The sequence below is a fragment of the Oryctolagus cuniculus genome, chromosome 7 (assembly GCF_051225735.1).
Source record: "Oryctolagus cuniculus isolate XC-2025 breed Fujian yellow rabbit chromosome 7, ASM5122573v1, whole genome shotgun sequence".
Taxonomy (NCBI): domain Eukaryota; kingdom Metazoa; phylum Chordata; class Mammalia; order Lagomorpha; family Leporidae; genus Oryctolagus; species Oryctolagus cuniculus.
In genome coordinates this window covers 71,337,316-71,362,500 of record NC_142873.1, presented here as the reverse complement: position 1 = coordinate 71,362,500, position 25,185 = coordinate 71,337,316, and the positions used below count along the sequence as shown (strand labels likewise).

At 42.8% G+C, this 25,185-nt stretch overlaps 1 protein-coding gene across 1 annotated transcript in view; it reads left to right on the top strand.

The window, feature by feature from the left end:
* Window positions 1-10,939: 10,939 nt before the first annotated feature.
* The window catches only part of PALMD (palmdelphin), a 71,618-nt gene continuing 57,372 nt past the window's right edge, over window positions 10,940-25,185 (top strand). Inside the window, exon 1 of the mRNA XM_008264830.5 lies at window positions 10,940-11,981. Within this exon, the coding sequence (XP_008263052.1) occupies window positions 11,937-11,981 (45 nt within the window). The 5' untranslated portion in view covers window positions 10,940-11,936. The remainder of the gene's footprint in view (window positions 11,982-25,185) is intronic.

Sequence of the window (25,185 nt, the reverse complement as noted above, 5' to 3'; positions counted from 1 at the left end):
CCCAGTTCTCCCAACTAGTAAGTGGAAAAGTTGGAATTATTTTCCCATCTCTGTCTGATTCAAAAATCACCTACAATAATTAATTATTAATAGAAAAGAAACAAGACTTTTATGTGTGTGAATTACCTAATGGGCATTAATAAATATAGAGAGACAAATATGTTTATAATATGTATTGTATAAGTGCATCTTCAAAAAGTTTGTGGAAACGTGTATTATGAAAGAACGATGTAAGATCTCAAAAGCTTTTTGCAACAAAATAAAATTATATTTTAATTCCATCTTTTCACAATCTTTCTGATTTACCCTCGTCTGTGGTCCATGAACAGTACGAACATTACTTAACAAGCTTGTGTATGACAATTTGGTAGTATGTCTGCCTGCTACCTGCTAAGTAATCTGCACCTGGGAAGATTATTCCATCTGTCTATGGTGATCTAGGAAATCAGGGGCTGTGGCTGCACAGTGTCTGCTTTGCTTCCCCACCTCCACCCTGACTCATTCTCCTCATTAATTAACTCCTATTTGTGCAAGTCTAAAAGATTCAAACACTCAGCTAGCTTAGCTGTCATCTCTGTTGGGATGACTTAACTGAATCGGATTTCCCCTCTACCTGGAGTCTAACTTTAATGACCTTTTCACTTTTCACATGGTGCTTACTTGTCTTCTGTTTACCTACTGTCTTTGCCACTAAAAGGAGTTCATTGTCTGTTTATCCTTGTCTCTAGCACACAGCAGGATGTCGGTTACACAGCCAGTAGATATTTAACCAGTGTGTGATATATGGATGGAGAATGAATGAATTATCAAAACTTAGAGTATTGGACTTTTATTTTGTAGGGACATCCTTTACAATTCCATATCCAATCCTCAAATTGCATTTCTGTAATGGCCAAACTGATCTTTGAAAATTTTAGGGACTACAACTACTTGAGATCTAAGTATTAAGATCAGAATTTCCTCAGGTCTAAATTTGGAAGTCTAGAAGAGCTCTGAAATCAGTTTTTTCTTTGATGAGAAGAGAGCTTTACAATTACCAATTTCAATTTCTCTTTTAGTACTTTTGTCCCAATTCAAATGCAGGGGTATTTATTTTGCTATATCAACAAAAGCTGAGATTAGAATTTAAGGAGGAAAAAAAGGAATGCAATAATCTCAGTAGGTAGTCAGGACCACATTCAATATTTCTTTGTGCAAATCTAGGTCAAAAATTTCAAAGTACTCAAATTATAAAATTTGTGATCACTTGCTCTTTAAAGCTAAAGTTACAAATTTGTGTGTAAAAAGGAGCAATAACTTTTCAAAAGCAAAGTCTACCTTTTAAAGTTCAATACACTACTGAGGGTTGGAGATTTGGCACAGCAATTAAAGTACCACTTGGGATGCCCACATCCCAAATGGAAGTGCCAAGATTGGAGTCCTGGATCTGCTTCTGATCCAATTTCCTGCTAATATACATCCTGGGAGGTAGCAGATATGGCTCAAGTAGTTGAGTACCTGCCACCCACATGGGAAACTCAGATTGAGTTCCCAACTCCTGGCTTCAGCGTGGCCCATTCATGGCTGTTGTGGGCATTTGGAGAGTTAACCAGCAAATGGAAGCTAGCTCTCTTGCTCTCTCTCTCTCTCTCTCTCTCTCTCTCAATAAGTAAATTTAAAAAATAAAATAAAAAGCTGAGTACACACAGAAGCAATCTGGATAATGTAATCAACCAATTTAGTATGTGTGATCCTGTATTATGAACACAATTCAAAATATTTTTGATTTCAGGAACTTTTTTTCGGTCCAATTATCTCATATATCATGTTGAAGCAACTGCTTACAAATGGAAGTGTCAAGTGAAGGTATCACAGTGGAACAGCATTTTTTAAAACACCCAACCCAAAAACAATGCTGAGGGAAGGGCGGCTTCCTTACATGGCTAACAAAGGAAGGAAAGTGAATAAGGCAAATGGTTCCCATCAAATGTGCTTACTCAAAACAAAGACTAAGACTTTTAAAGTTCAACTTGGATGGTACTTTTCATCCTTCCCTGTGGTACACACTGTAGGACATGTGGATGTGGGAGTTCTAAATTGATAGAGGAAATGACATTGTGCTGAGGCACCTGTGCTTAACCTTCATGGGATAATTATGGACTGCTTTGCTTCTGCTCTTTCTCTGGTTTAAAGCTGTACTAATATTTTTTGTGATGTTGGTTGATTTCTATTTGAAAACCGAGGCAGAGGAGATTAAAACATAAGACCCCAATTATGTTCAATATTAAGTTCTCGTGTTATGTGGATAGAAGAAGGGAAACATTTTCAATTTGCTGACTGTTTGAGAAGATTATTTGTTGTATATGTTTGGTTTGTTAATAGGTTAGTTTTTTAATCTGTGGTTATTTTTGATATGGTTTTGGATAACTGAGGCTGTTCAGAAAGCAGCTGCATCTTTTATCTCTAAAACATCTATTGGCTTAATTAGACATCATTTTCCATTAAATGGAACAGTTGTTTGACCTCTAGGAGACTCAAGCTGAAAGAACTATATAGGAAGCAGTTGGTTTACCCACATGCACTTGTCTATTACGTGCCAGTAGTATTTAGGGGTGGGGTCAGGCACTCGTGTACCTCTGAAATACCTCTTACAGAAAATTATAGTCTAACCTTTAAACAAATGTCTAAAGAAAAATGGTTACAGATTGTGCCCCATCTTAAAAATCAACTCCACATATCATCAAAATGATCAAATTTGCTTGTGATTCATAGGTTATTGTAGACATGTAATGATATACATGGTTAAACCTCATGCTACAGTGTCCCATGGCAATGAAGGAAAAACAGAGGTAGGATGGGATCAGAAACTGAGATGAAACTTTGAGACCAGACAGTCCTATATTTCAGTCCTCATTTCACTATTTACTATATTTATAACTTTAGGTTAGTTAAGTTTTTTGAGTGTCAATTTCCCAATCCAGTAAATAGAGCTTTAAACATCTACATATATTGGGTAATCAAATTGAGCATTCTGATCAGCATTTGACAATTATTTATTGAGTCTTCAGTAGGTACCAGCACGGATGTAAGAACTTAGAACAGATACAAAAGCCCTTTACCATGTAGACAGACACTGCAGTCCAGTGAAAGAACACAGAAAATGAACAAACAATAAAAGTGTACCAGATGCTATTGCAGCAAATGATGGAAATAGCAGTAAAAAGTAGAGCAAGGTGAGGTAATTAGTATCAAAAAGAAGATTTTGTGGTTTTATTTAGTATCATCAAAGTGTGAGGAGTCAGGTTAGTCATGGTGGAAATGCTTGTTTTTCCCAAAACTTAACTTTAGCAAGGTCAAAAGTGCCTGCCTGATTCCTTGGGAGCTTCTGATTTTACCATGAGAATAACAAGGGAGTGGTGATTCCACCCTTCTGAGCTCACAGTTTACTGTAAAAACAAGTTACCTATTCTACCCCTCAGCAAATAAGATTACAGATCAGGTCTGTTGATAGGTTTTGTCCTTGCCTTGTAACTAAATGTCAGACTGATAAATTTTTTTCTTCCCAAAAATGGTGCTTAAAAATGCCAGTACCACCAACCCCTTTGGGTTTTTCCTCTCTTGGAGCCCCCATCGAGGCCACTCTGGCTGGAGGTCTCTGACTTAAATAAATCTTGCTTTTAAATACATCTTGCTTTTTTCTTTGCCTTGTCCTCTTAGAAATTCTTCTTCCACGTGAGACAAAGAAATGAGATAATTTTTTCAATAAAAGTAGGCCTCTTTGAGAGGGAGGCAACTGGGCAAAGATCTGAAGAACCTGAGGAAGTGAGCCATGTGTGGATCTGGGGTCAGTGAGCTCCAGTCAGAGGCAACATCAGAAGACCCAAGGGCTAAACAGAAGTCTAAGCTGGAGATGTAAATAAACTCAGAAGTCTGGACATCTAAATGGCATAAGAATGAGACTAAATGAGATCCCTAAAGAGTGAAAAGAGAAGAATAGACAAGATCATCAACTACTGAGCCCTAGTTCACTGCAATTGTAGGAGGCTGGGAAAAAGAGAATGAACCAGCAAATTAGGCTAAGAGAGAAACCAATGAAGTGGGAGATGCTGATTAGCAGTGTGAAGAGTCCTGGAGGCCAACTGAAGAAAGAACTGAAGGGATCCATTTTGACCATGCCATGAACAGTTTAAGAGGAGCACTTCTTCTGTTGGCTGTCTTGAAGCCTATTGTATTTATCCCCATTTACCTTGTAAGCCATCCAAATAACAAGTTATCTCACAAACAAATGGTATATTGTAGTCTCAACTAGATAGAATCCCCTAAAATGAAAATAAAGTAGAACTCTCTTACAATTTGTGTTCATACTACTTACATATTTATTTGTTACTTTCCTATGGCAGTTGAATCCCATGTGGGGTTCTGCTAAAGAAGAAAAGGATGAGAAAAAATTCACATTGCTCCATGATGTGGGAGAAAGAATCAAGGATAAAAAGAATAAAGATATATTTACTACATCTGAAGGTAAGTTTTTTTTAATGATTCTTTCAGAGATAAGAGTCCTTATTCTTTGGCCTAACAGCACTTCTCACTTCTGACCTCAAGAAATTGCAGGCCAATTCACAATAGCAAAAATATGGAAGCAACCTAGATGTTCATTACCTAATGACTGGATAAACTAAATATGATTTATATATATACATATATATAATTATGAAATATTACTTACCCACAAAATAAGAATAAAATCCAGACATTTGCAACAAAATGGATGGAAGTAGAATGAAATAAGCCAGACACAGAAAGGCAAATTCTATGTTTTCTCTAATACATAGAAGTTTTTACATTACATATATTACATGAAAAATGTGCCAGTGACATACTTTTGACATATAGGTATTTATAAATTCTGTCTTCACCGAATTACACCACTTACATAATAATATACTCTTGTTTCCCCACTTTATGATCCTTGTCATGATTCTATGTTGTGTGATATTAATATCCCTGCCTTCAAGAAAAATAAAAGTTGGATAAGAAAGACAGAAAGAGAGGGAGGTGGGAAGGGAGGGAAAAAGGAAAGAAGAAAAGGAGTATCTTAAGGAGTATGAGTGCTCATTTACACTCAGTAGCCTTTTCACATGCACTTATATTCTAGATACTTTTACTTCCTGCCTTTTGTTTCCATCAATTTTCATCTTGTCATTATTTCATTTAGTTTTATTGCTATGTAATTTTCAATCCAAAATCTTTAATCCAAGTTTCCATTTTGTACTTAATTTGTAAACTTTGGAACCTCTCAAATTCTAATCCTTCTCTCCAATTTAACCCTCTTTTGAAAAATCTTTAGGATTTCTTCCTTATCGATCATTTTCATTGGCATCACCCTTGGGTTTTAAAATATTTATATCACCTTAAAAATTCCTACCCACTTACTTTGTCCACTTATTCATCCACTTCTTCTTCTTTTTTTTTTTTTCAATTTTTTTGAGAGACAGAGAGACTGACAGACAGAGAGCTCCCACCTTGTAGTGGAGGTGGACACTGGCTAGGCTTGGCCCAAGTTCTTAGATTCACATGAGAAAGAATTCAAGGAAGAGATGTAGCTAAAGGTGAGCAAGCAAGATTTACTTAAAGTGAAAGTACATACTCAATGTAGGCAAGCTCAAAAGGGAATGAGCTGCAATCAACAAGATTCAAGGATGTCCTTTCATATAATCCAGAGTCATAGCAGGTGATGGCCCAGCCCAGGATTAAAAAAAAATTGAATATTCAAAGGAAGAATATTCAAAGGGCAGAGTGTGGAGCAGGGCTTCAGTACTGTCTATTTGCCTTAATTTTTTTAGACATCTCAGAAGTGTCATGGCATAAGGTACATGAAGAAATGGGAATGCAGGCCATGATATTGATATTGTGCAACAATAGGGAATATTCTTAGCTGGTGCCAGTTCTAAGAAGCAAAACCCTAGCAACTGAGGTCTTCAAGGAAAAGGGTAGGCTTTCAGTGGTCAGTGTGGTGCTGTGTTGGGGTCGGGAGAGAGCTGCAGCACAGGTGCTGGCGATCCTCAGTTCAGCTTTGCTAGCTACTTCCCTACTGACATCAATCTGCAGGTTCACTCCCAAATTCCCACGACAGCCAAGGGTCAGAGCTAGGAACCAGGAAATTGATCCATTCTCCCACACGGGTGGCCAGGAGCCAAGTACTTGTGTCATCACTGCTATCTTAGGTACCCAGGCACCCCCTCTTTGAGACACTTTTTTAAAGATTTATTTTATTTGTTTAAAAGGCAGTTAGAGAGAGAGAGGTCTACCATCCGCTGGTTCATTCCCCAAATAGCTGCAACAGCTAGGGCTGAGCCAGGCTGAAGCCAGGAGCCAGGAGCTTCATCCAGGTCTCCCACGTGGATGCAGAGGCCCAAGCACGAGGGCCATCTTCTGCTGCTTTCTTAGGCAGGTCAGCAAGGAGCTGGATTGGAAGTGGAGTAGCTGGAACCTGAACCAGTGCCCATATGGGACGATGACATTGCAGGCAGTGGTTTAACCCACTATGCCACAACACCAGCCCCCAGGTTGAGATATTTAATCCAGTGTCTTCACTGCTAATCCACATATCTGCCCCGATCCACTTATTGGCCTCTGGATTTAGACCTTCTGAAAGAAAGAAAGAAACCCGGGGACCTTTCCTCTCACTGAGCATTGGCAATCTTAGACTCCTCCGCAGACACACTTCAAATTTCCTACCTTCCTAATACATCTTTCTACCTATTCTTTCCCTCTTCCCATATATTCAAAGAAGAGTTGACAGTTTTAGTTTCCTGAAATGGGATTCTGACCTTACTCTCCCACTCCTTTCATCCATTTTCACTTAGCAAGAACTTGAGTTCTATGTATAGAAATGTATTTCTTTTTATTATAATTTTTTCTTTTTTTTAAAGATTTATTTTATTTATTTGAAAGACAGTTACAGAGAGAGGTAGAGACAGAGAGATAGGTCTTCCATCCGCTGGTTCACTCCCCAGATAGCCACAACAGCCGGAGCTGTGCCGATCCAAAGCCAGGAGCCAGGAGATTTTTCCTGGTCTCCCATGTTGGTGCAGGGGCCCACTTGGGCCATCTTCTACTGCTATTCCAGGCCATAGCAGAGAGCTGCATTGGAAGAGGAACAGCCAACCTTGAACCGGCGCCCATATGGGATGCTGACGCTTCAGGCCAGGGCTTTTAATCCTTTGCGCCACAGTGCTGGCCCCAGAAATGTATTTCTATCAACCTATCTAACTTCTCTCTGCTGCAGGCAAGACCACCATCGGGATCTCCAACACAGTGTTTCCTTCCCTCTCGTGTTTAAAAAATGTCTTCTCAGCTTTTAAGTTCTGCTTTCTCCATGCACTAGCTTTCCAATAACTCACATTAATCTCTATTTCTTCATTTCATTTGATTCTTACAGCTCGTGCAATATGCTCCTATTATTCACCATGCTATGCTAGACTGTTCTTAAACACCACAATAGTTAACACTTTATATTATCAGAATATTATGACAGTTGGTTCACTATTCTTTTGTCTGCTAATTCCCTAGAACACGTTTTTTCCTCTCCAACCAATGAATTCTTTGTAAGTAGGGCTCTGTCTCTGACTCTCCTGTCTCCCTTAACTCCTAATGTAAGGTTAGAAAATTTATTATAACTTTTAATTCTTGCTATTCTCATTTACATCAGTTTGCAAACAGCAGAATATGGTGGAAAACTAGTATTAAGAGATAATTGAGAGTGGAGAGAACTCTATTATATATCTATTTTACCAGGGTTGGATTTGGTCATGAATTTTTTTTAATTTTTATTTTTAAATGTTTTAACTTTATGTATATTTGTTTTACGTGAAAGTCAGAGAGAGAGAGAGAGATCTTCCATCAGCTGGTTCTCTCTCAGCCAGAACAGGAGCAGGTCAAAGGCAGGAGCCCAGAAATCAATTCAGGTCTCCTTTGTGGGTGCCAAAAACCCAAGTACTTGAGCTGTCATCTGCTGTCTCCCAGAATGCATATTAGAAGGAAGCTGGAGGCACCAGCACTGTGAAGCAGTGAGTTAAGCCACACCTGACTCACTGGATCAGAAGTGGAGCCAGGAATCAAGCTAGGCACTCAGATATGGGATGTGGGCATTCCAAGCAACATCGAACTGTTGAGGCAAATGCTCACCTCAGTGGCTAACATTAAATGGACACAAGTTCACCAAACTTTTTGCTTTATGAACTATAATTGGAGATATTTTGTGATCTTTCTTATTTTCAGAGATATAAAACATTTTATAAATCTGAGATTTCTTTAGTGAACTCCAGATTTATATATCCAATTGCCTACTCAATATCTCCATTTGGGTAAGAAATTGACTTATCCAAACTGAGATATCAGTATCTGTCTCTCCAGAAAGGAAGGAAGAAAGAATGAAAGATAGAGAAAAAAACTGTTTCACTGACTTCCCTGTATCAGTTGACAATTTCTATCTGCTTAGGTCAAGAGTCTTTCATTTATGATACATCCTCTCTTTCTTTTGAACCCCATACTCTATCTCAGGAAAACCTGTTGTTTCTAAAACAAGACTAAAATATACCCAAAGTTTAATCAATTAAAGTGTTTCAGGGATCCCACAGGCTTTTCTTGACATGCTTTGCCCCTCAGTATCCTCATGGTTAACTCTCACCTCTGTGTCAAGGCCTTGTCCAAATGCCCCATTCTCATTTAGTCTACTTTAGTGGCCCAATGCTGAATCACAACCTTCCATGCTTTAGCAGTCTTTATTATCCCCCCTTCTCTTTCTCCTTTCTTTAGTATTTATCACTAAAGCAGTCATGAAATGTCCATTCTCAGACATCCAACTACAGAAGCACAATTGACCAAGAGTCACAGAAGCTGCACTCCAAATCCATCCCTGTGTTTTTATCAAGGCCCATGTTTCCAAAGGCTTTGTCCAGCCAATGTTTGAACCTGATCCTGGCCCAGAAATGCTAATGTTGGCACATGCCTGGGAGATGCAGGACCGCTAACAGCTGACTTTGGCTCCGAGACGCTCCAAAGCCCTTGCCAGTCTCTCTTAGATTGCATAGCAGGTTGGGCTCTCTCCACATGTCTTTCCCTCCTGCTCTCGTTCACGTGGATCTCCCAGAGTTCCCCAGCTCCAGCCTTGTCTGCATGCCTCCTCATACAATCCTTTCTCCTAAGAAAATCCTGCACATTTAACTTATCTTGCCATTTGTTTCTCAGAAGACCCAGAATAACAACCATCTTCTCCTCTACTGTGTTTTGCGTACTCATTATATTTATCTTTGATTGCCTACCAGAATGAAAAGTTCCAGGAATTTTCTTCATCCATGAATCCCAAACTCATAGCACATCACAGCTGCTCAATAAATATGTATAGGATGAATGAATGGCAAATGCTTCAAAGTATTGGCAATTACTAGGAACAGGTAATTTGGAGACGCCAGTTGGGGTCGGCTGCACCCCATATCAGAGTGTCTGGGTTTGATACCCAGCTCTGGCTCCAGACTCCAGTTTCATGCTAATGTAGACCCTGGGAGGTGGAGGTGTTGGCTTGGGTAACTGGTTCCTTGCCACCTATGTGGGAAATCTGGATTGAGTTCCCAGCTCCAAGCTTGAGCCCAAGCCAGGGGCAGCTGCAAGCATTTGGGAAGTAATCCAGCAAATGGGAGCTCTCTGTCTCTCTGCATCTAAAATAAGTAAATTAAAATAAATCAATAAATAGCCTTCAATAAATGTATAGTGTTATTTAAAAAGTAGGAATCATTAGTATTACTATCAGCTGGACAAACAAAAAAATACATGATGATTCCAACCCGTTGTCACAACCCTGCTCTCTCCTAAATTCCCCAGCCCTCTTCTTTTGTCTTGTCCTCTCCTAAATTCGAAAATCCTTGGGTTTTCCCGTAACAACAATGAGATTTAAGAGGTAAATAGTTTTTAGGAAAAGATCCAGACCAATAACTGGATGACTGCCCATCTGTTCTGAGCAGCAAATACGCAATTCTAACTGAGATATTTATCACTACCACTCTCGTCTTTGATTTCAGCCATGATCTACAGAAACACATCAAAACTTTTGCAGGTTTGATTGTTTTAGGTTAAATATGCATTCGATAGTAATTAAACTTGGCCCACGTCAAATCACTCATGTTGTCATCTAGTCTCCCTAAACATGTCTTGTAGACAAGCAAGGATGAACTGCTCTCAAGCATTATTTCAGACCCTGGAAACCAGTGGGTTTCACCTGAGGGGGGCTGACTCAGGCTGTGAGTTTTCTGCTCATCCAAACGACAATATGGAGAAATTTTATTTCACTAGGGCCTCTAAGTTCCTCCAGAGGAGATCGCCAAGGATTCTCTGAATGAGAGTTCTACTCCCAGCTGAAATTGTTCTGGGAGTGAGATGGAGGAGGAGGCTGGACATGTGACTCCTTCTCATGAAGACGCCTGTGCCTCACCTTGCCTTGTGACCTGGGGCATAGCTTGATGGGTGGCTGTTATCACGTCAGACAGCTGGCTTCACTACTTATTAGCTATGTGGCAAAATTACCTCTTGGAGCCTCTTTCCTCATTTTTAAAATAGGGATCATTACCCTTATCTCTCAGCACCTTGTAGGATAAATAGGATGTAGTGCATTTGCCTATGGAGAGCACTTAACAAATAGTAGCTATTATTATTATGACTAGGATCAAAAATGCAAAGGAAATTAAACCATATGTTCAATGTTTGGGTTGTCCTCCTAATCTCATCAGCTGAATGAATGTTATGAAAGGGCTTGATAGCTCCCAAACACGTAATAATGAGGTGGATGGTAATTAGGGCTTACTACATCCAAATTTAATTAAAGAACTGGTGAGGAAAAGAAAACAAAGTCAATCGGAAAGCTTCCCGGCTCTGCTCGGTCTGAGAGTTCCACCGGGCTTGACTGCCCTTCTCCAAAGGGCAAGGAAGTCCACGCAGGTCCAGGCTGCAGGCCATCACAGATGGCCTCACCACACCTCCCAAAGCTTGCCCCTTTCCTCTTGCACAACTGGTGAGGGCAAAATGGGCACTTTCCTGAATCCAAGAGTGCCATTTCTGAACAAGGTCCAAGAAAGAGCTGCTATCCATCAAAAGCCAAGTCAAGCAATCAAGAGTGCAATGTGGTGCTGAGACCACACTGTACAAAGCCCTGGTGAGCCAACTTCTCCAAATGGTCACGGTAGCACCTGGGATTTCTCTGTTAACTAGAGCTTTCCAAAGTTTGCAACCAGCTGCAGGGGCGAGGGGCGTGGAGGGGAGAAAGGGGAGGGCAGCCGAAGGTAAATTTACCACTATAAGAAGTTCTAAACTATAGAATTTCTGTTACTGTGTAAAGTCGATCAGAGGGAGAGAGGCAAACCAGCGACTTGCCATTTCTGCCCCATCCAGGTGAGGCTCTGTCTGTGAACTCTGGAGCCAGAGTGCAGGATGACTAATCCATACACACGCGGAGACCCCTACACACGGGCCCCGGCCACAGCAGAGGCTGATTGAAACCTCTTCACCTTGGTTCCCTGTGCCCCTCCTGGGAAAGACTGGCTTGGGTAAGGAACAGTTAATAAGAGAATGCGCCTTGCTAACTGTGCACATTATAACAAAGAGCTGGCAGCTCTTGAAGGAAAAGGGCTTGTGCCGCTGCCGTTCAAACTTGTCAGTCAACTCGTGCCAGCAGCCTCAGCGTCTGCCTCCCCAGCACACCCTCATTACATGTGTCTGTCTGGCCTGATCCGTGCATCTGCTCAGAGACGCTCCTGACAAGTCGAGAATTTCTCCCTTTCTCCACGCGTGAAAAGAGTGGATTTCTCCCTGCCTCTCTTCCGTCACCCCTGCTCCTCTCCCCAAGGAGGCTTCTTGATTTATGGTAGCTTTGGACGTCCTTCAGCGTCTGCCTGCCCTTGACTTTCAGAATGGAAGAAGCTGAGCTGGTGAAGGGACGACTCCAGGCCATCACAGTAAGTCTGCCTACAGTTATAACTCATTACGGTGGTTGCTTAGAGGAACGGCAGGCAGACCGGCAGACCGCTGCGAACCGGCCCTGCCGCTGAGCCCCTGAGAGAGGAAAACCAGCACTTGTCAGCCTTCACGGTCACGTCTCTGCTTCTCTTAACCCTTGTGACACTTTGCAGCTCTTGGGTGTTGGAATCTGAGTGCCCAGCAAATGTAGTGATTTTCACAGGCTGTGCCTGCGTTTCCAGAGCAATCAAATCTTCTGAGGCAGTTTGGTTCACGATCATTCACCTTTTGGGTTCCTATAGAAATGAGTTTTTCCTTCAGCTTCAAACAGCAGATCAGAACTATAACCAGCATGTCCTCAGCTTGGAAACTTTTTTTTTTAAAGCATTGAATGTGTCACAAAGTTAGAATTTTCTAAAGGGGGAGAAAAACAATAAAACAAACCCCCTGAAACTTTTTACTTGTAAACTGCTAGTATCTTCCAGACAGCCTAACAATATTAAAATGAATGTTGGTATGCTTAAGCTCAGCGTAAAATAAGAGAAAACTAAGTAAACGCATGTACCAGATTAATTCTCAGCTATCAGTTTCCAAGAGTGTCACAAACTGAGTAAGACCCTGACAGAGAGGAATGCCATGCAAGCGATGGATTTAGAAAATGTTTTCTTAATACCAGGAAAGAAAATGATGAATTTTTTCTAATATTTGTTCTGGGAAAGAATCAAAGCAAGATAGGAATTACTTTTCTTAAATGATCCATCTTTTTTTTTAATTTTATAAAAAGCTGTATTTGGCATCAACTTGGAACTTCATGGCAGAATATTTATTATTAGCTATAACTTTTGATACAATTTTTAGTAGAAAAAAATCTCTGAAAATCCACGTTGCAATTTCTCAGTTTTCTCTACCACTAAAGTGAGATGTCAGGAAGAAATGACAAGTCGAATACTTTTTGAAAACCGAATTTAATCAGAGTGAGTGGAAGTATATTCGTCTTTGCTCTTCAGATTCTGATAGTATGACTAATGATTCTAATCCCCATTTAGAATTTCTATTAAATAAATATAATGTCTCAGTTCCATCCAGAGAGAATTCAGTTAAGTTGAAATGTTTTCTTAGCCAGTGGCAGGGAACCAGAAGCCTATTGATAAGATTGGCAGTTTTATGGTAAGGCAATGCTTTTTTTAAATGCTTCACTTCTAATTATTGCTTTTTCCTTTCTTCAGTGAACCTTGGTCTAGATTGTTTGTTCTGTTCTTTTTTGATGTTAAACTCCACCAGCATTTCAGCTGTCCTACTTTAAAGGACAGGAACTGGGCCCTGCTCTATTGTTTTTGGCCTGGCCTTTTACATTACAGCTGTTGTCTAAAGGTTACTTTATTAGATTGTGTGAGTTCTGTGGTCACAACTCTTTCTCTGGTGCCGCTGTCTCCTAATTAACTCAGTGAAATCATGCATCCGATGAAACATGCAAACAGAGCCTTGTTCCCCGTTTTCCTTTTGGGGTTGGGACACTCTCTTACCTAAGTCCTTGTTACCTCCAGAGCACCTTGTAACTCTTACTGCAGCAGCACATGTTCCAAAGTTATGGCTGTGAACAGGTGTTCAGGGGAACTAGAAATGTTCACTGAGTTCCCAAAACAAGCAGAGACAGAATGACGGTTGTAATGTCTTAAAAGCAGCCGTGAGAGATAAGGTGGTTCTTGAATATACAGATGGTGCTTTTTTAATGATAAAGAAGAAAACTGCTTTTCCCATTGTTCCATTGGTGTGAACACGCCCCCCCCCCATCAGAAGAAATTAAGCAAATCTCCAAAGAACATAATGTTAACTCTAGCCTAGAAGTAATACACTTGCATGAAGTTGTAGGGAAAAAATGGAAAAGGTTTATGGGAATGAATTTCCACTAGCCCACACCTCACCAGGCTAAATCCAGTCACATTTGTCACCACCAGAGGGAAAATGGAGCAGTGATGTGTCCATGGAAACAACACATCCACCCTCCTCCCTCCTGAGCACCCTGGGAAATGCCAGCTTTCTCCACCCTTGCCTTACCCAGGAAGCTGCCTCAGCTACTCTCTGTTCCCTTGGGAAAGTGACAAACACATCATCTCCAGTCTTACAGGGACTACTTCATTTTTTGGAAGCTCTTGAAATCTTCAGAATATCTAACTATACTAAAAACGCAAAGACAAGCTTCTCATTTTACTTTCCTCCTATTTTCCTACTCTGAAATAATTTTCAAATACTTGAAGAACAAATCAGAAGGCAACTGCCTAACGTTGCAAACACAGCAACTCCCAGACTTCACTTTGGAAACAAAAAACTTTTACACTTGCCAACCTATTTGACTTCTATATTAAAATGTAATCCCTCAATTCCTGGTTGAGAAATAAAATAATTTTTGCTATTGTATTTTTTCTACCTAGTCTAAGTGTCTAAAAAATAATGATCTCCACTGCAACAAACTGAAAAAAATAAATATACATGCCTACAATGTTACAGAACTAAGTGCACATCTTCCTTTTCTTTAAAAAAAAAAAAGATGAAAAATATATTAAGTAGATGGGATGTGGCACATAGGCTCTCAAATTGAAAGCTGACTCACTGTGATGGTGCCATTCATTTCTCCTAGCAGCAAACTAAATTTTCATTTACTCATAAGTCTGCTCAAAGGCTTACAGAGGATAAAGGCAAAATTATGAGCATACACAAAGACATTTTTTAAATGTGCTATTTAGAGTGTACTAAATAGAGATTCTAATTAATGTAATTATTTACTTCCATGACTTATACCAATTCTTCCTTTAACAAACTAAAGACCAAAGTATCCCTGTATCAGAGAGTTCCATTTTCAAAAATAATACAAAAAGCTGCTGCAAACCGATTAAACCTTTTTGAAGATTTATTATATTTATTTGAGAGGTCGAGTTACAGAGAAAGGAAGAGATAGAAATCTTCCATCCACTAGATCCCTCCTCAAATGGCCACAACGGCCAGAGCTGGGCCAGGCTAAAGCCAGGAGTCAAGAGTTTCACTGGGGTCTCCCACATGAGTGCAGGGACCCAAGGACTTGGGCTATCTTCCACTGCTTTCCTAGGCCATTAGCAGAGAGCTGGATCAGAAGTGGAGTAGTAGGGTCTCGAACTGGTGTCCATATGAGATACCTGCACTTCAGGCATCAGCTTAACCTGTTACATCAACGACGCCGGGCCCCATAAAACTGATAAAATAGTATGTTTTATCTTTTAAAGTCTGTTTGTACTCTTGTCACATTAGTTCATATTTTAACAAACAGCTGATTTTTACACAGAAGGAGCTGTTGAAGTAGAGTAATAATTTGGAATTCACTTGTGACATTACTGGGACTGATGATCCCACTGTCTCCAGGTGGGTGAGAAGGAACACTGGATGTGTCACTGAGAGTGATCCCTGTGGAGTTCCTCTCTGCAGACGAGCTGGTTCAACACGGAGAAGTAGGAAAGGCCCAGGTAGATCCCCAAAAATAGAAAGATCCCCTGGGCCTGAGTAACATTCTATGCACTTTCGCCATCCTCCTCTATTCTTATCTCCATTGCTAACGAACAGGGGGATGCTCAACCTGGAAACCTCCGTGATCTTAAAGTGTCCAGAGATCATAGACACACAAAAGCAGTGCTGTTTGAGGAGCGAGCTCAGAATAATTCCAAGAACCAGAATCAGTTCTCAGAGAACACAGCCCACTGAGAAGAAAGGTCAGAAGAAAGCTGATGCTTCTATTTCCGACAGAGCTTACCTCTAACGGTCAGGACTGTGTGTCATCAATTCATTCTACCCTGCCTTTCTTTAATTAATGTACTCAGCCTTAGGCATTTTTAAAATTTATTTATTGCTGGTGCCGCAGCTCAATAGGCTAATCCTCTACCTAGCAGCGCTGGCACACCGGGTTCTAGTCCCGGTCGGGGCACCGGATTCTGTCCTGGTTGCCCCTCTTCCAGGCCAGCTCTCTGCTGTGGCCCGGGAAGGCAGTGGAGGATGGCCCAAGTGCTTGGGCCCTGCACCCCATGGGAGACCAGGAGAAGCACCGGGCTCCTGGCTTCGGATCAGCGCGGTGCGCCAGCCACAGCGCACCGCCTGCGGCGGCCATTGGAGGGTGAACCAACGGCAAAGGAAGACCTTTCTCTCTGTCTTTCTCTCTCTCTCACTGTCCACTCTGCCTGTAAAAAATAAATAAATAAATAAATAAACAAAATTTATTTATTTGCTTGAAAGACAAAGTTGCAGAGAGGAAAAGACAGAGACATCTTCCATCCACTGGTCCACCAGCCCTCCCAAATAGCAGCAAAGGCCAGGACTGGGCCAGTTTGAAACCCAAAAGTTGGCACTCCATCCAGGTCTCCCACATGGGTGGAAGGGGCCAAAGCACGTGGATCATCTTTTGCTTCTTTCTCAGGCACATTAGCAAGGAGCTGAATCAGAAGTGGAGCAGCCAGGACTCCAACCAGCACTCATAGGGTAAGCCAGAGTCACAGGTGGCAGCTTAACCTGCTGCCCCCAGAATGCCAGCTCCCACAAGCTTTATGCATTTACATGAAAAGGAATGAAACAATGGAAAATCAGGAATGTAGGCTTTAGGGACAGTTGCTGTCGCTCCCCCTCTTCGTGGAGGAACGACACAGGACCCTGCGCTGTTCTTTCGTCTGCTCGGCCCTCCCCGGGTTTGCTGCTGGTTCTTCCCGGGTTGGCTACTATCCCTTCCACCTCCGTGGAAGGGCAGTTCCCCCTGGCCACATTCCCCACTTCCGCAGGGGAGCGGCACACCGCCGGCCGGCTCTCTCGGGGGCTGCACAGCTGTTCCCCTTAGATGTTCCCCATAGATGTTCCTGGTGCATGCCGTCTCTCTCCTCCTTTATAGTCCTCCTCCGCCAATCCCAACTCGGCTGAGTACGCTGCTCTCCAATCAGGAGCAAGTCCTACAGTTAATTGGTTGAACTGGAGGCAGCTGTGCGGAAGCTGTTTACTTCTCTCCCAGCGCCATATTGTGGGAGAGCAGATGCATAGAATAAGTCCTAATTCGAGTAACTTAGTCTAGTCCGGATTGCTCCCCACAGATCCCCCTTTCTTTTTATTTTTTAGCGTTGATACGCGCCTGTCTTCGGTGTCCCGCGGCACACACTCTGCTCTACTTGCTAGAGTTGCCACAGGCTCTTACAAGTCCTATCAATCAGGAAAACCGAATCCGGGTCCTCTCTTCGCCATTGTGAGGAGGTTTTTAGGCGCTGATGCATGCCTGTGTTCGGTGCCCTGCAGCGCATGCTCTGCTGTGCCCGCAGGGGCTTACAAAACCTATCAGGCAAACCGAATCCAAGCCTTCTCATTGCCTTATTGTGGGGGAGACTTATTAGTGTTGGTTCGTGCCTATCTTCGGTGACCTGCAGCTCATACTCTGGTCGAGCTTTGCTGGCGCTTACCGCCTTAAATCAGGCAGACCGAATCCAAGCCTCCTAATTGTTGCATTGTGGGGAAGCTTTACTGATGTTAATTCGTGCCTGTCTTCGGTGACCTGCGGCTAGCCGCCCAGGTGCTCATCGCCTCACTAATCGGGCAGACCGAATCCAAGCCTTCTAATTGGCATGTTGAGGGGAGGCCTTATTTTTCTCTATTTCTCTATCTCCGGGCATTCCTACTTCTCCCATTTTACTTCTATCTTCCAGCATTCCTATTTCTCTCACTTTACTTCTAAAACTTCTGTTTCTCTTATCCCCGCAGCTTTCCGGCACCTCGCCCCGCCGGCGGGTTCCCGGCTCTGTGCCGCTTCAACCCGCGCGCCTCTCTCATCTGCGCAGCTTCCCGGCTTTGCGCGGCTCGGCTTCGCGCGCTCCGCGGTCTCCACGCTTAACCCTTTCGCGTCTGAACCACGGCCTACGCCAGCGTTCCCTATCTATTCACGCCCCGTGCTCTCTCTGCACGCGGCGGCTTCCGCGAGTAACACAGCGTAGCTTGCGTCTCCGCCACTAGGATTCAATCTAAGTTCCCCGGGCTAGCCTGGCGAATTCAACCCAGCGTACGTCTCCGCCCCACGATTTGGCTTCCCGTCCTTTGCTCCCCGGGCTAATCAGACGGATCCCAATCTGGCTTACGTCTCAGCTTCTGGTTTCAACTTTTCGCCCCCTATTCCCGGGCTAACCTGAGAACCCCAAAGTGGCTTTCGTTTCCGCCTTGGCCTGCCCCCCGCGGCTTCAATTTCCCTAACAGTTTTCTCTACCCGGTATGTTTCCCCAAGCTTTCCTCCAACGATATTCCTCCCTCATTTCTCCTGGCCTCTCCCCACAGTCCGCGTCCGAATCTGTTTGTTCTAGCTTTCACTTTCGCTTTCGACCTTAGAGATTTCTCCCAGCTTCCCCCCGTAGTCCGTATCCGAGTCTATGCCTAGGCTTTCAATAGCTTCTTCCGGCACCCTTTTCGTCCGGCTTTTCCCTAGGCTGTTTGCTAGTCTCTCTCTCCGGTAATTTCCCTAGGCTGTTTGCTAGTTTCTCTCTCCGATATTTTCCCAGTTCTTCCCGTTTCTTCCCTCCTAAGTTTCATATCCGTTCTAGGTTTCCTATCCGAGTCAGGTTTCCTATCCGAGTCACGGCACCATTATGTCGCTCCCCCTCTTCGTGGAGGAACGACACAGGACCCTGCGCTGTTCTTTCGTCTGCTCGGCCCTCCCCGGGTTTGCTGCTGGTTCTTCCCGGGTTGGCTACTATCCCTTCCACCTCCGTGGAAGGGCAGTTCCCCCTGGCCACATTCCCCACTTCCGCAGGGGAGCGGCACACCGCCGGCCGGCTCTCTCGGGGGCTGCACAGCTGTTCCCCTTAGATGTTCCCCATAGATGTTCCTGGTGCATGCCGTCTCTCTCCTCCTTTATAGTCCTCCTCCGCCAATCCCAACTCGGCTGAGTACGCTGCTCTCCAATCAGGAGCAAGTCCTACAGTTAATTGGTTGAACTGGAGGCAGCTGTGCGGAAGCTGTTTACTTCTCTCCCAGCGCCATATTGTGGGAGAGCAGATGCATAGAATAAGTCCTAATTCGAGTAACTTAGTCTAGTCCGGATTGCTCCCCACAGTTGCAGTTTTAAGTAGAGTAGTCAGGGTAGGCTGCAAGGAGAAGGTGACGTTTGAATGCACCCATGAACGAGGCGAGCTCTGTCAAACGTTAGACAACGGCAGTAATCACAAGCGCAAGCACCTGCCTAGAACGGCCTCTGGAGAGGAGCCATAGAAAGTCCTGACGCTGGAATCTGAGCAACAGAGCCAGGTTTGCCAGCCAAAGCTGCTCATGACGCAGAACCATAATGAGCTCTCACATTGCCTCGGATCCACTCCCTATTTCTTTGCACTCCCAAAGAATATTTTATTGACTTGTAACTGTAGGAATTTAGTAGGCAGGAATTTCTTTACATAAAACAGAAGTCTTTGAGAAGTACAAAGACCGATATTAAAACATAACACAAACACAGATGGGTTCCAGTTATTTCTTTAGCACATGTTCCCAGTCACTGGGCATTTGCCACTTCCTTTCTGTTTTGCCAATATCTGGGATTTCCGAACAATCAATAAGACAATTAATAACTGAAAAGCAGTGACATAATTTGTGGGGACTGGTACTCAACAGAAATGTGGAGATCCTCATTCAAACAGTATTCAAAGCTTCAAGATGGTGACATCAGAGCATTTGGCTAAGTGCTGGGCCCTTCTAAGAATGATCCCCTCTCCGCCTCCCAGGTGACGTGCCCAGGAAGCCAGCCCTGCTTCCATATTCCAGGCCAGCGATATGTACTGCTCTCTATTCAGTCTACCTGCACAAATGAGAGTGTGAAAACAGCACGCTAGTCAGGATCTTGACCAAATGTATACTTTAATGTGTGTTTGCATCACTGTAGTATTTAGAGTTCTGTGCACTTCTTAAAGTGCTAGTGCCTAGGGGCCAGTGCTGTGGTGCAGTAGGATAAGCTTCCACCTGTGGTGCCAGCATCCCTATAGGCTCCAGCTCATGTCCTGGTTGTCCTCGTTCGATCCAGCTCTCTGCTATGGCCTGGAAAAACAGTGAAAGATGGCCCAAGTCCTCGGGCCTCTGCACCAGCGTGGGAGACCTGCAGGAAGCTCCTGGCTGCTGGCTTCGGACTGGCCCTGCTCTGGCCGTTGTGGCTATCTGGGGAGTGAACCAGCAGATGGAAGACCTCTCTCTCTCTCTCTCTCTCTCTCTCTCTCTCTCCTTCAAATAAATACAATTAAATCTTAAAAACAAAGTGTTAGTGTCTAAAAAACACATAATGCACCATTGTTAGCCAACATACCTCGTGGTTAAGACTTAATTACAGGAACAGCTTCCAAATTGTCATGAGCATAAAGACAACAACATGAAGATGGTACAAGATGGAGCGTTCAATTCAATACAAAGCAACCCAGTGCCAGAAGAGTCACACAACTAAGGTTCCATACAATTTTCCACAGTGCTACACCAAGATTACATGTTTCTTCCAGCAAGCAAAAGGGTTCTTCAAACAAATGTGCCACGCCACCTTTCTTTGCCAAACATAATAGCCCACCCATAAAGGAGATCATGTGATGAGGAGTAATAATTTGATAGCTCATTAAGGAAACTGTTTTTTGATAACAGGGAAAGGTTTTTCCAGTGTGCTTGACAGTGATAATGCTACTTTGTTCTCTCCTCTACTGACAAGGGTTCCTGTAAACTTTTTTGAGCATTACTGAATGCTCAAAAGGAAAAAATACTACTTCTTTAGAAAGCTGTGGTCAGAGCAAATTAGGGTGTAAGCAGCTATGTGTAATGGAGTCTAAACAAATGCAGCCTCAAGCTGTGCTAAAACTGAAGCAGGACTCCTACTTCCCAGTCTCCAGTCTCAAGCTGCCTCACTTCTCTGAAAATAAAATAAGAATTTTAATTTCTTTAAATGGTAGTCATGTCATTTGGGGAAGAGTCTCCATGAAAATTAACTGCCTTAAGTTCCCTTGGGGCTGACACTGTGGCATAGTGGGTTAAGCCTCCAGCACTTGCTTCCCATGTGGCCACTGGTTCGAGTCCCAGCTGTTCCACTTCTGATACAGCTCTGGGGAAAAGTGGCCTGGGAAAACAGTGGAAGATGTCCCAAGTCCTTGGGCTCCTCCACCCATGCGAGAGATCTGGAAGAAACTCCTGGCTCCTGGCTTCACATTGGCCAACCTCCAGCCACTGTGGCCATGTGGGGAGTGAACTATCATAAGGAAGACCTCTCTCTGTCTGTAACTCTGCCTCTCAAATAAATAAATAAATCTTTTTTTAAAAATTAGATGAAGAAAACACATGGAAAAAGGATTATCCAGATATAAGAGTTGTTCTCAACATCAAAATTGCTTTCATAGCTTTTCTTAAAAAAAAAAAATTTCCTTCATCTAAAACCATTTGGGAAGAGTACCTTCCTAATTTACCACTAAAGTAGTTTGAGTGAGATTTGCACTTAACTGTTCTAACAAAAAACCCTGGGACAGAGAATTCAGTCAGGCCGTTGAAGATGCTGAACTAAGCTATCCCTATCCCCTGAAGCTCTGAACAGAAATCAGAATTGGCTTCTGTCCTAAGCAGCAATTTTGTAATGTGTAACTAAGTTAGTGACTGACATAGAGTAATGCAACACACATAAAATACAGCAGCTCTTCATGATCACTCTCTGCAAATAAATCTAGAATATAAAAGACATTTCTTTAGCAAAAGAATTCTGTCATTACCAACAACAACAGAAGCTGTTCTTATAGAGCACTTACACTTCACAAAACATAACTTTCACATTCTTTCTCTCATTTGTCCTGTCCTATGAGTTTCCTCAAAGCAGGTGTTACCATTGCCATTTTACATGTGGATAACCTAAGCCCAGGAAAAGTTAAGGGATTAAATGATGGAATCTGAATCCACTCCTCTGCTCATCAGATTCTCTGATCACAAAATCACAAAAAATTATTTTAAACATCAAGTAGAAACACTCGTGAGAACTATTTCAGGCTTTTGTTATTCACTGTTATGAATGGAGTTTGAAGTGGAACAAAAGCAGAATGTTCGGAAGTTCCCCATCACCCACATTTTCTAGCCGAAATCCATCCTCCACCCATGGCAGGTTCCACCCACATTCCCCAGGAGTAGAAGTGGGTGAGAACAGACTGGCAGTATGTCAGAAATACTTATTATTTCAAGAAGGTTAGGATGGAAGCAGTCATTTTCAGACCCAACCCTTGTCACCCCCTCCTCACCCCCACTTCACTACACACGCTCTTCATCTGAACAGAGCTTCTCAAGGCAAAGACATCTTCCCATCTTTCATGGCTCCTCTTTCATGAGATCTACGCTAGCTGGGGTACCCAATACTCATTCATCCTGAATGACTGAAGGAAAAAGTACAATCAGTCTCATAGGGAGGGAAATCTTATGATTGCCTGGCCTGCTAACAAGTTCTGTTTCTGTCTTGCTTTTTTTCTCACTCAGACTGGCCAAGTTTCATATCCTCTCTTGATGATTCAGGGGTTTGTTTTGTGTTTGTTGTTTATCCTTATCTTGTTTGTTTTATTACTATTCATTAGAATAAACAACAAAAGATAGACAAGGGAATGAAAGAATAGAACAAGAAGTGGATTCTTCTTAGAGATCTCCATGAATTTGTGCTAAGGTTGAGAAGTTATTATATCAAATGCAGTTTAGAAATTTGTGTTTTTCCATTCACCCATAAGTCACAGTGATAACCACACCCCATGCCTATGGTTAACTTCAGAAGTGGTATATTTCAAATCAAGGTGCAGATATACTCATAATACCGGGTGAAAATTCAGTGCTCTCTTTGCTCACGTTTCCATCCTCTTTACATCATGCTCAAGAGCTACCTACCCAGCTTTTCCTCAAACACTTCCAACAGCAGGTGGATCAGTACTCAGGTCCACTTGAGAACAACACTCTGCACTAAGGGTTCTGACAGGATGTGCCAGAATCTGGCTTTCTTCAACTTCTGACCAATCATTGTGACATTGGCCACTGAAGACATCTGCCATTGGCTTCTGAATTTCGGTCATTCTTCAGATCACAGGTCATTCCACACCACTGAAAAGCTGGTGCTGGGAGTTGAACAGAGCTCTAACCAGTAAAGAGATCTTTAGTGCTAAACACCTGTCATTTGGGGAATTGTACTTCTGACATATTTGGGAATCAAAACATGTGACAGAAAAAGCATACCCCTTAGTGATACAGAAAATTAGGCTCAACGTATTTTCCACTGCTGGATTAACCATATAACTCAAGAAAGTTAATAAATTCTCTAGTTCTGAGCACCACTGTCTCTAAACTTAAGAATAAGAATTTGAAACTTCAGATACACAATGAATATACAAAAATCAATCACTTTCTGAAAAACAAAAATTAGAAAAAAAATATTGTGAAAATATCCCATTACTAATAGTTACAAAATTTTTAAAATGTTGAAACCTAAAATAATCCTCAAAAGGAAATGTGCCAGATTTATATATATGAAGAAGTTTTTATTTTTTTAAACCCACTAAGGACATTGCAGGATTTATATAAGGAAACTGTTAACTGGTATGATATATGTGACTACAGAGGCACAGTGTTTCTGGATGTGTAGTTTGAATATAGAAAAGCTATCATATAATTCCAAACTTATTATAAGTTTAATGTAATTCCAATCTAAATCTTTAAGGAAACATTTTCATTCATTGCTTGTGAAAGAATAGTCATAAAAAAAGAAGGACAATTTGGCAACAGGCATAAGAAAACTCAAACACTGCTCTCTGGGGTGAGTGTTGGTCACAGTGGTTAAGGAGTTGCTTAGGACACCCATATCTTATATCGGAGTGCCTGGTTCAAGTCTCAGCTCTTCTGCTTCTCATCCAGCTTACTACTCTTGCACACCTTGGGAGGCAGTTGTACTTGGGTCCCTGCTACTCACACAGAAGACCTGAATTGAGCTCTGGGCTACTGACTTTGGCTTAGCCCAGCCTTGACTGTTGCAGGCATTTAGGGAGTGAATCAGTGGATCAATGGATGGAAGAGTTCTCTCTCTCTCTCTCTCTCAATCTCTCTCACTCTCTTTCTCGCTCTTTTAGATAAAGTGAAAATAAATAATATTTTTTGAAACATTGCTTTGTTCTTTCACCTAGAATTTCCTTTTTTTTTTTTATTTATTTATTTGACAGGTAGTGTTTAGACAGTGAGAGAGAGACAGAGAGAAAGGTCTTCCTTCCATTGGTTCACTCCCCAAATGGCCGCCACAGCTGGCGATGCACCAATCCGAAGCCAGGAACCAGGCGACTCCTCCTGGTCTCCCATGCAGGTGCAGCGGCCCAAGCACTTGGGCCATCCTCCCTTTCCCTCCTGGGCCACAGCAGAGAGCTGGACTGGAAGAGGAGCAACCGGGAATAGAACCCGGCACCTATATGGGATGCCAGTGCCGCAGATGGAGGATTAACCGAATGACCCACAGTGCCGGCCCCTCACCTAGAATTTCATTACAAAGAACATGTACTGAAGAAAAATAAGAAATGCATATGAAGATGAGGTGTTCATAACGTAACAGTCATTTCTTGTAGGGCAAAAGTGGAAACAAATTCATTGTTCAAATACTGGGACCAGGTATTTGGCCCAGTGGTTAAGACACTGGGTTGAGACACCTGCATCTGCTATTAGAGCATCTGGATCCCAGTGCTGGCTCAAGGTCCTGTTTCCTGCATCCTAATGCAGACTCTGTGAGGCAGTAGGAGATGGCTCCAGTAGTTGGCTCCCCGCCACTCATGCAGAAAACCCGGCCTGAGTTTATATCTCCTGGGTTTGACCTTGTCTAGCCCCAGCCTTTGTGGACATTTAAGGAGTGAATCAGGGCTGGCACTGCAGCTCAATAGGCTAACCCTCCGCCTGCGGGGCTGGCACACCGGGTTCTAGTCCCAGTTGGGGCGCCAGATTCTGTCCGTTCCTGTTGCCCCTCTTCCAGGCCAGCTCTCTGCTGTGGCCCTGGAGTGCAGTGGAGGATGGCCCAAGTGCTTGGGCCCTGCACCCACATGGGATACCAGGAGGAAGCACCTGGCTCCTGGCTTCGGATCAGCGTGGTGCACCAGCCGCAGCACGCCAGCCATAGCGGCCACATGGGGGGTGAACCAACGGAAAAAGGAAGACCTTCCTCTCTGTCTCTCTCTC